Source organism: Labrus bergylta, chromosome 4 (genome assembly GCF_963930695.1).
Source record: "Labrus bergylta chromosome 4, fLabBer1.1, whole genome shotgun sequence".
Taxonomy (NCBI): domain Eukaryota; kingdom Metazoa; phylum Chordata; class Actinopteri; order Labriformes; family Labridae; genus Labrus; species Labrus bergylta.
This window is the reverse complement of record NC_089198.1, coordinates 5857217-5873979: the sequence shown is the minus strand read 5'-3', so window position 1 is coordinate 5873979 and position 16763 is coordinate 5857217. Positions and strand designations below refer to the sequence as shown.

At 40.8% G+C, this 16763-nt stretch overlaps 1 protein-coding gene across 3 annotated transcripts in view; it reads left to right on the top strand.

Annotated features, from left to right (window-relative positions):
* The first annotated feature begins 5815 nt into the window (after positions 1 to 5815).
* The window catches only part of LOC136179112 (NLR family CARD domain-containing protein 3-like), a 69245-nt gene continuing 58297 nt past the window's right edge, over positions 5816 to 16763 (top strand). For 2 of the 3 annotated variants that reach the window (XM_065954461.1, XM_065954459.1), the window contains exons 1-4: positions 5816 to 6603; positions 8716 to 8904; positions 12240 to 12436; positions 12710 to 14609. In XM_065954461.1, the coding sequence (XP_065810533.1) occupies positions 8774 to 8904; positions 12240 to 12436; positions 12710 to 14609 (2228 nt within the window). In that variant the 5' untranslated portion in view covers positions 5816 to 6603; positions 8716 to 8773. The remainder of the gene's footprint in view (positions 6604 to 8715; positions 8905 to 12239; positions 12437 to 12709; positions 14610 to 16763) is intronic. The other variant, XM_065954460.1, reaches the window with a different exon arrangement.

Below are 16763 nucleotides of genomic sequence, written 5' to 3'. Positions count from 1 at the left end.
AGTTAAGATTTGATTTCATGTTGCAAAGTTGTCTAGATAAACGCTGCTGCATGAAACATATGGAAGCGACTAGTGATCAGAATTCAAATGATAAAGCTAATTTTAAAATGAAAATGCATTAACAGAAAGATTCACCCCGCCACCTATCGTAGTGCACGTTCTGCCCGCTCGCCTCATAGACTGTAAATATTACGTTCGCCTGCCTGGGAGCTGAAGTCTGTCGTCACTTTCCTGCGCCGTCCACTTTGCCATTTCATTTTCGAGTTGGTTTGAATTATGATCACTTTTTAGCACGGCAAGATTGAAAAAGAAAAGCCAAAGACCTTTTTGTTTTCATTTGAATTTCCGTATTGGTCCGAATATAAGACGACCCTGATGATTAGACGACCCCCGTTTTTCAACACTCACATTTAGAAAAAAAGATTTGCAGAGCAGATCTTGTATTTATAAAGAACTTTCTTTAAAGAACTTCATTTTATTAAAAAATAACAATATTAAAAACATATAGAATTAAACACCTGTTGTATTGATAATCATAATAATAATTAACATACTGTATTTATCGGTATAGGCCTACAGCACTTTTCAAAACAAAGTGTTTCACAAGGGCGAACTATGTACAGTATGATTCAACATTAAAATCAAGCAATATTATCAACATTTTTAAATAAGAGAGAAAATACAGGCCACATCTTTAACTAAACTAAACTAAAGCTCGCCAAACTTCTCCGATGTCTCCTATTCCTCACACACGTCCTCCGCCCTGCTGTGTTCACTCTCACTCTCACTGTCATCGCTCCCCTGCTCCTCCCAGAGCGCGTCATCCTCGCTGCCGTCCAAGGCATTTGAGATGCAGCATTTTTTAAAGCCACGATGATGCTCTGTGAGGAAACTGCATCCCATGCCTGCAGGATCCATTCACACAGCAGACGGACTGACGGCTTCTGGATCTTCCTGGTCGGTGTGAGCGCGTGGTTTCCAGACAGGAGACACTCTGTGTATCTCTTTCGGAGGTTGTCCTTGAATGGCTTGTTGACCACAACATCCAACACCTGGAGCTGGCTCGTCATCCCCCCCGGTACGATCACAAGATCACCGTTCATCGCCCGCACCTGATTTTTTTACTGGCTCAGTCAGGTGTCTGCGGAACGCATCTAGGACTAGCATGTTCCTCTTCTTCCTCAGTCCCCCGTACCGTCTGCCCCACACAACCTTTAGCCAGTCCACAACAAGCCCTGTCTCCATCCAGCCCTTCTCCTGGGCGCGCACGATAATGCCAGCTGGCATTGGCTCCTTTGGCACTGTCTTACGCTTTAGAATGACATACGGGGGGAGTTTGCTGCCATCAGCGAGACATCAGCGAGTGACAGCGGCTCCTCTCGTTTGCCGTTGATCTCACCAACACTGACTTCTCTCCCATTCACTGTCACTGACGTTGGAATGTCAAAGTAAACGGGCGTCTGATCAGCGTTGCCTATCTGATCCAGCGGGTATTCAAAAACTCTCCGGTCAATCTCGTTAAAACGGCCACTTTGAGGACCACGGTACGATTTCCGCTGGCTGTTACCGTCTTTAAGACGTTCTTTTTGTGCTCGCCATCTTCTAACGTTACACTCTGTGACCCCATACTTCTTAGCAGCCTGACAGTTGTTGATTGACTCGGCTGAATTGACGACCATGATTTTAAAATTAGCATCATAACTCCTCCGCTGTTGTTGATTGACTTGACCTACTTTTGAGCCACTTTTCTCTAAATGATCAGACTGTCTCTCCATCTTTAAACACCGGTAGGCTGGTTGCTAAGGACGCTGGACTGCTTCTTCCTGGAACACTCGCTTGACAGATTTTTGGTGCCATCTGGGGCCGCAATGTGTATTGACATTTAAAGGGACAGGCGAACAATTAGAGCTGTGCTCTGAATACTAGACCCCGAATATAAGACGACCCAACTTTTTCGGACCTATTTCAATGGGGAAAAAGGCCGTCTTATATTCGGACCAATACGGTATGTCATACAATATGCATACATAGAGAGCAAAAGTATAACGCAAATTGGATGACTGAATATTAATTTTAAACATAGGTCAAATAATGCACCTATATTCTGAAAATGTAAACGCGTTTCTGTTACTGCATTTTCATTTTAGAATTATCATTTTCATTTAAATTATGATACAAATTTAGCGGGGGAATTTTTTGAAAATGAAAAAGCAAATGTCCTTTTCTTCTTCATTTTAATTTAGTAAAAGAATGTGCATTTTTGAAGTTGAAAATTAAAATACAAATTAGATAAATAAGTCATCATTTTATTTTTGAGTCAAATAATAATACATCCATATTCTGAAACTTAAAAAAACATTTCTGTTAATGCGTTTTCATTTTCAAATTAGCTTTATCATTTGAATTCTGATCACTAGTCGCTTCCATAGAAACAGGCCACTGATCTGCTTACAAAGTGTCAGCTGCAGCGTGTACTGCACGAGGTGTTGTACAAAGTGATCAGGTAAAAGAATTCAATTTTTCCATCCTGGACTGAAAAGTGACACCACTTTCCGCTTACTTAACACAACGCTCTTATTACTGCGCAGCCCCGTTTCACGTCCTGATGGGAAAAGCGAATAATTCAAGTGAAGTTTGAGAAGTTGACTGCCCTGATGCCAGTGTTAGTTTCTGTGCAGCCCGCTTGTTGTCTTTGGCTCGGTCAGAGTAAATATTTCTGCTTCTTTGTTGTGTTAGAGAATGGTGTGTGTTCAAGCCCTGGAGATGGTTCTCAACCCAGACTAAATAAAGATTGTTTTTTTTTTTCCTCTTTACAGTAAGTCGTTTGTGTGTAAGTGAGGCTGAAATGCAATCACTCTTTTTTTTAACTTATGTGAAGCGTCTCGAGGCGGATCAGGGTAAAGATCGGCTTCACATCAAAACTTTGAGACTTTCAGATCACACGACGCCGGTGCAGCTTTTTGATATTCCTTGGCGACATGTTTTTGATCATTTATCTGCTTCAGTCATGCTTTCTTCTTGTGAAACATTTGATGCTTAACAGTTACTTGACGCAGCTCTGGTTCTCAACATATTTGCCTATAAGATAACCAACTGTTTTTAACCAATTATCCGCTTCATGTTGCCTTTCTTCTCCAGACACATTTAAGGCTTTACAATTCAGTTAAACACATGAGAGAAGGAGGTTTTTTTTCCACATCATTAACAGCTCATTTAGAGAAAAGTTGTATCTATTTGCCGTCTCTGGAGCGTGTCTGATAATGTCTCTCAAGTGTGTTTACAACGGGTGGTCTTTAGTAAGCTTGCTAAAATGTCTCTTGCTCGCTTCGCTGTGAAATAAAAACAACCTCTATTTCATAAGACAGGTGATACGAGGGGAAGGAGTCCTTTATAAGTTGCAGACAAACTCCTACACACTGTTTAAATTACACAAAACCTTTGTCAACATTTCTGTATGGAAACTTTTTTTGGTCTTTAAAGTCTTAATATGTGATTTTTCACACTTAACTGTAATAGAAATCAAATATATCCTCTGAAAATAACTCTGAGTCATGACTGTCTACAATGGGTGTAACACCCGAGTCCCACTGTCTGTGATGTTTTCAGAGTTTTCAGAGTCCTATCTTCACTTTGTTTACATCGCCTGGACGGCCGGCTGACTCCTCCCCTCGTGTATAAAAGTTGTTTAATTGAGGGACTAGAGAAAAGAAGAATAACATACTGTACTCACTGCTTAACTGTGTTTCTAGATCACGCTCATTTCAGGTAAATTTACATGCAGTGTGAAGATACGAGCATAATAAAGATCGCTAGCATTAGCATGCTAACACAACAATGCACCGCAAGTTGTTTTGGTTTCATGCTGGTGCTCAAGGGCGACATCTGCTGGATGAAGAAGTCGCATATAAAGCCTTTAAGAAAACATGCTATGCTATGCTTTGGAGGTCGGGGAAGTTAGTGTGAGAATAATTCTGCGAGTCTGCGGTAACTTCTGTTTTTCAAAATACGATTAACTTCTTCTATTCTTCTTTGGATAATGTTTGACATTTTATTGATGTTGCTTATGTTCTTTTTTAAATCAGAATTCATGTTGTGAATGGTCTGAACCACTGGGCTTTATACTAGCAGAATTTATATCAAAATAATAATTGTATCCAACCTTTTCCAATTTGTTAATTACTTGTGAATAACATTCGGTTCCAACTGAAAAAGGCTCTGAGACCCACTTTTGGGTCCCGACCCATCTGTTTAGAAACACCACATTTTCCCAAAAGATGCAGAGGGCCCCCAAATGACTAAATCTGCCACTGGTTATACATGTGGGGCTGATGTTCCCTACACAAACCAAACTGTCACTGGGATTTAGTCAGCATTATTGTTGCCATAGTAACAAAGGGATCAAACCCAAAAACAAAGAAGCATAGGGGCTAACAGTCTGAAAACCACAACTATTGCTGAAGATGATCCCAGCTCACTTTGTTTAGTTTGCTAAACCTAGTTAGCTTGGATTAATGCTTTTTACTTTGAACCCAGCAGAGGGAGACGATCACCAAGAAACCTGAACTAACAAACGTCATCACTGTTTCAGTTCCAGGAAATAACAAGAAGGGGAGGAGAAACTCTGAGCTGATACGGGTTTCCAAGAAACCAAAGTGAAAGTGTTCTGTGAGTCAGAGCTTAGACTCCATTTTGAGTGGACAGAGCAGAAGGACAAAGACGTGTGAGACAGGGTGAGTTTAATTCAACATTATTCTGACTTTACTGTTTAAACCTCTGGTTCATCAGTTAATGAAGCAGGTTCATGCTGAGTAATACTTTAAAACACACATCAAGCTATCTGATATGTTTTGGGACTTTGTCCTCGGCTGATCTTTAATCCTAACTCTTGAGTTTCTCTCGTATTGTTTCCTGTTTGTCAGGACTCCTGCGGTCTGAGCTCAAAGTCAGCGTTAATGGTTTTCTCTCACGTTAAATGAAGTCCAGAGAATGACTCACTTTTAAATTTTATAGGAAATATTTTCTCCACCTCTTCAAGCAGTCACAACAAAATACTGCAACCTAGTAAAATGTTGTGACTGAATGAGGTCTGTTTTATGAGAAGGTTTTAACCCTACAGGCATGAAGGACTTTGTTTTATACCACGGTTGGTGATGAACTTTTTCACCTACGTGCCCCTGTGACTGGTGGATTCAAAAATCTACCAGTCTTACACTTTTTAGGCAGTAGGGAGGATCATCCCTTCACCAACCCTGGGAACAAAACTTGCTGCATACTGCTGAATGATGTCAATCAATAACTGGTGTGAATCAGAGGGAAGTGAGGATACCCTATGCAGACTGAAAAATAAGTGTGTATACCTGTACACCTGACCTGCATATACCCTCAACTACACCACTGGAAATTAACTTGCCAAACGGATAATCTACCTACATTTGGTGCTTGGCGGGTACCAGTCTTACATTTCTTACCTGCCACTTTATTTTAACTGGCAGCACAATGCAATGACGTGTAACATAATAATCAAGGCTTATAGTCTTCAAGAAATAGACGATCAACTATTAAATAAAATACTGACATGCTGTTTGTCTCACTCAGAAACAGAAAAAACTTTGTTTTAGTTTATTATTTTTGGGCTACGTCCTCAAAGTAGAGGTGGGCAATATGGGAAAAATATCATATCACAATTTTTTTTTGGAGGTTTTCCTCACCACTTTGAAATGATGATTTAGTTATGTGTCCTCTTTTTATGTTCATCAGGAACATTTTCACGCAGTGATGCATTCATTTAAAAACATGTAGACTTGAAACTGTTGAAGTTTCTGTTCTGTTTTAGCCCTGCAGAGTTCCTCCAGCTGGAGCTTCATACAGGCTCTGCAGCCTTTGTTGTTTTTTATGACATCATTGGACTAACTTTAGTTTAGTTTATATATAATCAAACATAATACAGAATGTGTTCATTCTGTGAAACATGATCAAAGTAAGTTTTACTGACCGAAGAGTTTAATTCATAGAGGGGGCGGGACATTGTTGATTGACAGACAGACAGTCACCATGGTTACTCACTCTTACCTGCCTGCTGCTTTGTAACGTCGTTTAGTGTAATCCCTATAAATTCAGTTATCACAACAGGTGAGCTTCAGGTGGAGAGGCTTGATAAGTAACTTTTAAAAACTGAGAGAGAGCAGAAAACACCGACAGCAACATTTGAAACACCGGGGTTATATCTCCCCTCACTGTCTGTCTGAGCTCCTCTCTGTCTGACTCTCTGCAGACTGTTAACGTCTCTCCGGCTCCTTAAACGGTTTCGCTCTCCGAGATGTAAACTTAACTGTGCACACTATGCAGAGAAGTTAACTGTTGCTCACGCCGTGTCGGTTTGGAAAAATATCAGTGGAAATATGATATGGAGAGGTTTTTGCGGACTTTACTTTAAGTTTCGTTTTCACCGCTGCGGAGCAAAAGAGGGGGAGGGGGAGACGCGTCTGTGTCGCAGCATAAACTGCAGCATGAGAGAATAAACACATAACCCCGGTTATACGATCTCCCTGCTTTGGCATGTTAAAATAGTAGCTGATGAAGCTGAACTGAAACCTGGACTGAGAGGTAAGATAATGGATATATTGTTTTAAAAGAATATGAGCTTATATGAGGAGAGTCATCACAGTCATAAAGGTTTCTGCTGGAAACTGAGTTTCATTTAGAAAGATATTTTTAAGTCACTGTGTGTTTTCTCCTCAGGACGTTGGAGCTTCTAACTGAATCTGTCAGGTTCCTTTCCTCTGCGTTTGTATTTCAAACGTCTGAGTTACAGTCATTTGCTTCTGTTGAAAAATATCCCATTTTCTAATGTAGCTGCTTCACAATAAAAGCAATGCTATTTAAACCAGGAACTTTTAGTGTGAAGAGCTTGAAATAGAATGCGTGTTATATCGTGTTCACAACCTTTGTTTCAGAGCGCTTCTCACCAGCGCTCCTTGTTGCTAGATTACAAAAGTGAACTTGTGCTTCCCTCTGTAATGTCCGTAAGGTGTGTTTTAGCTCCATGTGTTTCATATTTTCTTTAAATCAAATAAATATCACCAAGAAAACATGAGGACGATGTAAAGGAGTCATGTCCTGATGTCAGCAGCAGCTCTACACCTGCAAACTGTTCCCTCCAAAAGACGAGTCAGACCAGCGTCTCCTCCGCCATCGCTTTGTTATTGACAAATCTGATCTCAGAAGTCCCGCCCCTTCTTGAGTTTGATTGGTCGGTGAGGGAGAAGTGACATTGATCAGCGTGGCGCTGTTCTCAAAGTTGAACGTCTTTCGACTGATAGCGTTTGAGTGCAGTGACTAAAAACAGCTGACACCGAGGGCGTTTTAGCGCCCAGGAAGCTGAACTACATTAGTTTTGTATTTCAGCTGGATGTCAGCGTGGTACTGTAATCTCTGTTCAGTTTAAATCTAAGCCTGCTGTACGGGTTGTGCCTGTTAGTATTTATTTTCACATAATCATTCACTTGAATCATTTAGTGGATATATCATTTTAAATCTGTCGACCATCTAAGGGTCATTGGTTTAGGTCTGTGTGGATGTAACAGTTTGTGTAAGACTCTCAGAGCAGCAGATCTATTTTTGGAGAGGAGCCGAGTGTATGTTGTGAGCTTAAATGACTTCAATGTAGATATCTGACAGTTTCAAGTGAAGGTAATGTCACCTCTCTAGCCTTTTAGAAGTCTTCCCAAATGGTGAAAGAATTTGTAGGCTGTACCAGCTAACAGAATATAACAGGACCGTTAACATGAAAAGTTTGTCAGCCATTTGTGTTCTGTTGCTGTTGTCTGACCTCGGCCCAATAAATTCTAAGATAAGCCACTGTCTGTTTCACCATTTCATCATTGGACATTTACAGCAGAAACATCATGGCGTCATGATGTTCTTACATGCTTTTATATTTTGATATCTTTTTCTCTATATGGGTAATGTGCAATATATGTTGTGTTTTATACATGGGTCTGTACTTTTCTGTTGACATGTCGATGTGTTTTTCTATTGTTTTTATGGATTCTACTGTGAGGCCGCTGAATGTGTGCAGCACTTTGAGCCCAAGACAAATGTCTGAAGTTATAGTATTTACAGCTGCTCCTTTGAGCCCAAATCAACGCCACAGCGCTCTTCTTTTTATCATGTTGGACTAGAGACAGCGAGGCGTCAGTTTAAACACACCTGAAGCTGGTTGACCCGCTGTTAAAGAGATGCTAGTCTGTGCTCTGTTAATCATGTTACACCAAGCAAAGCCATTCCAGCATATAGAGCACCATTGTGACCCTCGCTCTGCCACTGTGGTCGGTAGGTTGAGCAAATTCACCCGCCACTGCAAAAAGACACCCGTATGTGACGAGTGCTGATTTCCAACCCTGTTTTATACACTTCTAGTTGTACAAATGTCCTAAAGGTCATGGTTGCTGTTAAATACTAACATGTTAGTTTAATGTTTAAAGTTTAAGACTCAATGTCTTGTTATTGGCATTATTCAGGGCAGATCAGACGGACAAATCATGTTAGGATCAAAACAAACTGCACTGAGGTGCTGCATCAGGTACTTAGGCAGACAGGAAGGAAGAGAAAATCAAATGAAGGATCACATCAGGTAATGAGATGTGGACACTTGACCATCTCCGTCTTTCACATTTTTCCTGCTTGTATCTCACCTGTTTGTTATTTTGTCCTCAGGTTGTTTTACCTGCATGAACGTCTTTTATTGTCCTCTGATCAATCTGGAGATCACAAGATGAGTGATCGAGAAGACAAAGAGGAGGACAGAGCAGAGTCTCCTCTGTCCAGCTGTCTCTCTATGAAGAGTGACTGGTCTAAAGGTGATCCTCTAAGCTTCAGTAATGAACCAGGACCCTCAGATCCACAGTAAGAGAACTTTTTTTAATCACCAAACTGTTAAACTAAAAGAAAGAGTCCTGAACACCATAATGTGTTGATTTTCTTGTTTTTAATCATCAACCTGCACACAGTGATCATACAGAGAAAGTCACTGAACTGATAACAACATACTAAGGATTATATATATGTATTATATGTTTATAGATAAGATAATATGATTTCAGTATTGACTCTTTGGTTGTGTATCTAGTCGTCTTCTCTGTGATTCTGCAGGAAGTAGTCTTTTAAACTGATCCTGAAGTTTAGTGAGATCTGCTGTGATCGTTTTCTTTGAATCATGTTTTCTGTTGTGTCCACTCTTTGTTTGTCTTTTTTAATGTTTTCTAACATGACTACACAATGAGATCTTTTTTTTTTTTTTAACTGAAGCACCGTAAAATCCGGTGTAAGATGCACTTTTAATACCTCTTTTTTCTTCATCTTAAAAGTTGGCTGGGTCTTACTAATATACCAGTATAAAATGTTGACACATGAACCATCATTACCGCGGGTGCAGAAGTCACCATCACTGGGTGCGGCCGGACGCGATTAAAAAACCATCCTCATTCATTGGGCCTGATTTACTAAAGGTTTGTGTGTCTTAAAACGTGTGCAAACTTGATACCACCCACAAAGAATGTGTTAACTGATCTACTAACGGCGTGCTGTGAGGACTGAATCTTTCATATGAACAAAACAACACGCATTGTCCATTTAGTACGTTTGACTTAATGAATATTCAATATGGGGCGTTTCTGTCCTAGAAAGGAGAAAATGAAAACAAGTTAAGTTAGTACACGCATTGTGATTTACCAAGCAGACAAAAACTGAGGTGATTGTGACGGTGTCTGAATTTAACACCTTTGAAAAGAAGGTGCTAACCCAGGAGACCAGTGTTACACACAACAGACTGCTGTTATTGAAGTTAGGAGGAGACATAGACACAACAAAAGAAGGCATACAGATCACGTTATTCCCCACACATGTTAATAAGTTTGGAATGACAGCAGGAAACACCATGATTAAACTATATTGTTGCCTATTTAAAGAAAACTGAACATTCACAGCCTCTGCATTCTAAAGAATTTCAACACTGACGTTTATTTCTTCATATTTCCCTCTTCTCACCAACATTTTATTTTAAACTGGGGATTTCCTTTTTCTCAGGTTGTGCGTCTCTCCCCCAGCTCGTGTCCTCTGGTGCGCTCCTCTCCATAGTGCGCTCGTCTCCTCCCTCTAAAGCCCGCTGCTGCTACGCTTGACTGGGGGGACCTCACCACTGCTTGTACCCCCGTCTTAGATAACTCTTAGGAAGAGCGTTTATGTCCGATCAGACACAGCGCTGGCCAGCTGTCTGGTGCTCAACAATGTGCCGAGTGTCGTGCCTGAGCGCCACAGAGGACACAGCTCACACCTCCTGCACAATGTATGACAATTCATCTTCAAAAGATGAAGAAAACAGAGGCCCTGTTTAATGCAGAGGTTTTCTTGTAAGCCAAATTTTATTTTTGTAATATTCAGTTTTATCTGCTAGAACTCAAAAATACTGTACGTTCATTTGCCTCTTCCACTGAGACCTATTTTGCGCTTTCCGTCGTCCTGCTTTCCGTCCGAACTCTCCATGACGTAAACCAGTAGAACACACAAAAACCCAACTTAAATAGTACCGCCTCCACAAGGTTTGCACCTGGTGTCATTCACGCAAACTTTCTTAGTCGATCACCCGAAAATCACACACTCACCAAACGTGCAATTTTTTGGAGTGAACACACAGTTTAGTACTCTTTACTTGGGACTTTAGTAAATCAGGCCCTCAGTGTATTAAGAGCTGATTGCACGCTGTTCTGGGAAAGACAGCGACACAGACCAGTCTGGCTGCGCTACGTTTTCAAAACTTTTCCCTCAAGAGGTCAAAATAATGAATTTACAGAAAACTGTAGGATATTGTTCCATAAATAAACCTTGTTGAACGCTCTTTTGATTGAAAGAGTCCTTTATTAAAGTTAAAGAGAAACAAGCAGAGTCGGGCAGAGAGCTCGCAAGCTAGGAGTCTCTGCTTCACAACTTTCCCTGCAGGCTGAGAGCTCGACTACCGTACTGTAGCTGGTAGGAGAGCAGACTCCACAAAGAGAAAACAGACTAAAAGGGTGACAGAGCTGAACAGTAACTGCAGGTTTTGGACTTCGCTGAACACAATAAAAACTGTCACGCAGGAAGACAGTGTAAACTTTATTTTCTCTCTGAGAGACCTTCAAAAACACAGCGCGTCTTATACCAGTGCAACTTATATTTCAGATTTTACAGTACTTATTTTTTTAACTCATGACACAGCTTCTGCACATGCTCAGTGTGCAGGTCACGAGACAGCTCCTGCACATGCTCAGTGTGTAGGTCATGACACAGCTCCTGCACATGCTCAGTGTGCAGGTCATGACACAGCTCCTGCACATGCTCAGTGTTCAGGTCATGACACAGATCCTGCACATGCTCAGTGTGCAGGTCATGACACAGCTCCTGCACATGCTCAGTGTTCAGGTCATGACACAGATCCTGCACATGCTCAGTGTGCAGGTCGTGACACAGCTCCTGCACATGCTCAGTGTGCAGCTCTCTATAAAGCTGATTAATAACTTTTCAAAGGTCTCAGGTCTCAACCTAAATATTAAACACTTTGAATTTATGGCTGTTAAAGATTGTAATGTTCCCCATATTTGTAATAATCCAGTGAATGACCAGGTCACATACCTGAGAGTAGTTATCACCACGGAGCAAAATATAAGGTGCACCTTAAATTTGAGTGGGGGTTTGAACTTTTTAGACTTCACAGCTCTTAACATTCAAAGTGAACAGGCTGAGACATTTTTAAATAACCCAACATCTCTTTGGAATATGATTCCTAATTATGTTTTTTCTAAAGTTGGTGGCCTGGAATTTTATTACTGTGCAAATATAATATCAGTAAAATCCAGATCAAACTATCCAACTTCCATAAACAGATACTCTTGACTTGGTATCTCATCTTGAAACATAACTTCTCTCCACACAGATATTACATCTGGAACAATAAGGACATTCTCTACAAAAATGAATCCCTGTTTTTTGAAAACTGGTTGAAAATAACATCACACTTGTAGGTCAGTTATTGGACTCAGATGGTAGACTCTATGGTTACACAGACAGACTTCTGCACATGCTCACTGCGGAGGACATGGCACACCTTTTTAAAACACTGCTTTTTGTGTCTTTATTTGATTTAGTCCACCACTGGTTTCTAAATGTCAGTGTCAGTTTTCACGGCTTTATGATTTCCCTTATCTCCACAGAATAACAAAGGGGTCTGTTTCTGTGGAGGAGCAGCTGTCCAGCTGTGCTTTGTGTCAGTGTGTCCTAAGAGATCCAGTTTCTACCAGATGTGGACACTGGTTCTGTAGACAGTGTCTCACCTCATACTGGGACCAGTCTACTTCATCAGGAGAGTCCTCCTGTCCCCAGTGTGGAGAACGAGGACTGCAGAGATCCAGTAAGTCCAGCACTGTAATAAGTAAGACTGAAGTCATTGTGTCTAAAAACAAGACAAAGCAGTTAGTATTTTCATTGATATATAGTTAAATGAAACATTTTATCTGATTCTTGCTGTCAGTTTATATTCAGTATATTTTATTTCTCTTGTAGCAGCACACATTTATTACAGGGATGTTTTTGTGTCATGCAGTTTGCTTAATGTGTAATAATGACAATTGTTGATTTGATCATTTTATAAATCCAGTCTCAGGATATGTTTCTTCTCTTTCAGCAGATAGAGGTCTGCAGGAGGTTACAGATGAACTTAAGATCAGTCTGAGGAAGAGATGTGAACATGTGACTGAAGGAAGTGATGAAACAGGAAGTAGAACCCTCCTCAACAGGATCTACACTGAGCTCTACATCACAGAGGGACAGAGTGAAGAGGTGAACACCCAACATGAGGTGAGACAGCTTGAGACAGACTCTAAAAAGAAGACCCTCCATGAGCATCCAATCAAGTGTCAGGACATCTTTAAAGCCTTACCCAACCAACAGAACCAAAAGACAGAAGCTCAACCCGACCAACAGAACCAAAAGACAAGAGCTCAACCCGACCAACAGAAACCCATCAGAGTGGTTCTGACAAACGGCGTCGCTGGTGTTGGAAAAACCTTCTCAGTGCAGAAGTTCACTCTGGACTGGGCAGACGGCTCAGAGAACCAAGACCTCAGTCTGGTGATCCTGCTTTCATTCAGGGAGCTGAACTTGATCAGAGATAAGGAGTACAGTCTTCTTGAGCTGCTCCGTGTTTTCCATCCAACATTACAGAAGGTCACAGCAGAGACGCTCGCTGTCTGTAAACTGTTGTTCATCTTTGACGGCCTGGATGAAAGCAGACCGTCGTTGGACTTCACAAACATGGAGGTTGTGTCTGATGTCACAAAGAAATCACCGTTAAACACACTGTTGACAAACCTCATCAAGGGGAATCTGCTCCCCTCAGCTCTCATCTGGATAACTTCTCGACCTGCAGCAGCCAATCAGATCCCTCCTGCATGTGTTGACAGGGTAACAGAAGTACGAGGCTTCACTGACGCCCAGAAGGAGGAGTACTTCAGGAAGAGGTTCAGTGATGATGAAGATCTGTCCAGCAGAATCATCTCACACATCAAGACATCCAGGAGCCTCCACATCATGTGTCTGATCCCGGTCTTCTGCTGGATCACTGCCACAGTTCTGGAGCACATGATGAGCACAGAGCAGAGAGGAGAGCTGCCCAAGACCCTGACTGACATGTACTCACACTTCCTGCTGGTTCAGACAAAGAGGAAGAAGAACAAGTATGATGAGGGACTTCAGATGAGTCCACATGAGCTGGTGGAGGCTGACAGGGAAGTTCTTCTGAAGCTGGGGAGGCTGGCGTTTGAACATCTGGAGAAAGGAAACATCATGTTCTACCAAGAAGACCTGGAGCGTTGTGGTCTGGATGTCACAGAGGCCTCTGTGTACTCAGGAGTTTGTACAGAGATCTTCAAAACAGAGTGTGTGATCTTCCAGAAAACAGTCTACTGCTTTGTTCATCTGAGCGTTCAGGAGTTCCTGGCTGCAGTCTACATGTTCCACTGTTTGACAAACAGGAACACAGGTGTAGTGAAGGCTTTCCTTAAAGACATCAGGATCCTTTTTCAAACTCCTGAAAGTGATGACTTATTCCTGGATGACTTATCCCTGGATGTCTTCCTGATGAGTGCCATGGAGAAATCCCTGAAAAGTAAAAATGGTCACTTGGACCTGTTTGTTCGCTTCCTTCATGGCCTCTCTCTGAAGTCCAACCAGAGACTCTTAGGAGGCCTGCTGGGTCGGAGAGACAACAGTCAGAAAATGATCCAGAGAGTCATCAACAACCTGAAGAAGATGAACAGTAAAGATATCTCTCCTGACAGAAGCATCAACATCTTCCACTGTCTGACGGAGATGAACGACCTCTCAGTCCATCAGGAGATCCAAGAGTTCCTGAAGTCAGAGAACACATCAGAGAAGGAACTCTCTGATATCCACTGCTCTGCTCTGGGCTACATGCTGCAGATGTCAGAGGAGGTTCTGGATGAGCTGAACCTGAATAAGTACAAGACATCAGACCAGGGACGACTGAGACTGATTCCAGCTGTGAGGAACTGCAGGAAGGCAAAGTAAGTCCAGATGTGATTAAATATGAGTAAAAATAAGTCGTTTAGTTCTTCAAATATATACTATACAATATCTAGGTTTTTGAAAACAGTGTTTATCTGAAATATTAAGAAACTCTTCAGTCACTTGTATTTTGTTATAAGTTCTCTTGAACTGCTTTAAATGCTGTGAGTGAAATATGTCTTTTTTTAGATCTAGTGTTTACCAACTTCAAGGTCACAGGTCATTTGTTTCATAATAATCCCTACGTTTACTATTTTTCTTTTATCATCCTATTAGTGTCAGTAATAACAATAGTGATTATTGTTACAATAAATATTATTATCATTACAACTAGGGCTGTCACGGTAACCGCAAAAATGAAGATTCATAACAAGTGTCATCTCAAGACGCTTTACAAAAAGCAGGTCAAAGACTTTACTCTTGTTTAATAACAAGGGGGAGAGAGAGAGAAAGAGGGAGAGAGAGAGAAAGGGAGATAGATTTTTTTTTTTGATTTTTCAAACTTCATTTAATTGCTCAAAGCATTTAAAAAAAAACACAAATAACAAACAGCCAATCACTCAAAAATAAAACAAAATAAAATAAAATAAAACCAAAATCAAATCAAAATGTTACTAAAAACCAAATCATCATTTTCAACAGAACATAAAACACGTTTGATGCACCAAGTGTCTTCAAACTCTTCTCGATTGTTTGACAAACTGAAGAAACTGAAATCTAGTTTCAGACGAGCTTTTAACATAAAAAATCTTTACATCAGCATCCAAAGATCCTTCTATCTTGTTTCTCCTGCTCAGGTACACCGCCATCTTTGCCTGACCTAGCAGAAAATTAAACAATTGACATTTCAGTTTATGATGTCTGTTGTATTTAAAACCCAAAATGAACATTTGGTGGGAAAACACCCAAAAAAAGAAAACATCTGAATTAACATCTGGAACAGAGACACAAGACGACCACCCTCCAACAAACAATGAAACACCGTTTCTCTCTGCGTTCAGAACAGACATGTATCTACAACATCAGGATTAATCACAGACACAAAACTATTCACAGCAATACTGCCATGAAGAATCCTCCACTGCAGATCACCACCCCTCTTTGTTAGAGGTGCTTTATAGAGAGCTCTCCACTCAGGTCTCTGAGTCTCTGACAGAGCCAGGTGAAAACACCAAACAAAGAAAACATCTGAATTAACATCTGGAACAGAGACACAAGACGACCACAGACCAAGAAACAATGAAACACTGTTTCTCTCTGCGTGCAGAACGGACATGTATCTACAACCCCCCCCAATCAATTTGCTATAAGCTTCAAAAACAAGATTTCTTTCTCTAGTTAGCTTTAACAAAGTTGCATGTAACGGGGGTTAGGGGTAAATAAAATAAACGTAACAGAGTGATTTGTGTAATGTATTGTTATAGCGCTAGAAGCGCTATTGTGAAGTGCGACTTTGCACTGTGATCCTCCTCAGCCACCGTACCTGATAGAGTGCAGTGTGTGAGTTCAGAATAAAGCTACACAGTGACAAGTTAACACAGCCTGATTCTTAAGCCACAGTTCTTTACAATTTGTGACAACAAACAACATAAGCAACATGAGCAGATTGCAGCTAAATGAGTTAGCCTACATGGCTACAATGAAAACTCGTTCCAGCCTCCAAATAGTAAACTTAAAGAACTAAAATAAACTTTTTTCTCTGTTAAAAAGCGAGACAAAGAGCATGTCAATATTTTCTTTAAATGTTAAAACATTTCCTGTCATTAATAGCCTATTACTTGAATACTATCAGCCTTGATTTGATATTATGTATGATGTAATGACGTATACGCAGGGTCTGAAATGAACAACCGCCAAACACGTACATTTTCTTTTTGGCAAGTAAATTTTAGGGCTATCCACCACAGGGCGGGTAAATGTTTTACCCATCGTTCATGTATAACTATGCTATACTTTATTTAAAACTAGGCTACAAGTATTAAACACATTTGTTGTAGCTGCAGCTACTTTTCCCTGCTCCTCTCTCTGCTGTCTTCATGACGGAGCATCACGGAGACACACACACACACACACACACACACACACACACACACACACACACACACACACACGTTTACAAGTGATAGAAATGTTTGTTAACTAAAGTGAGTTCA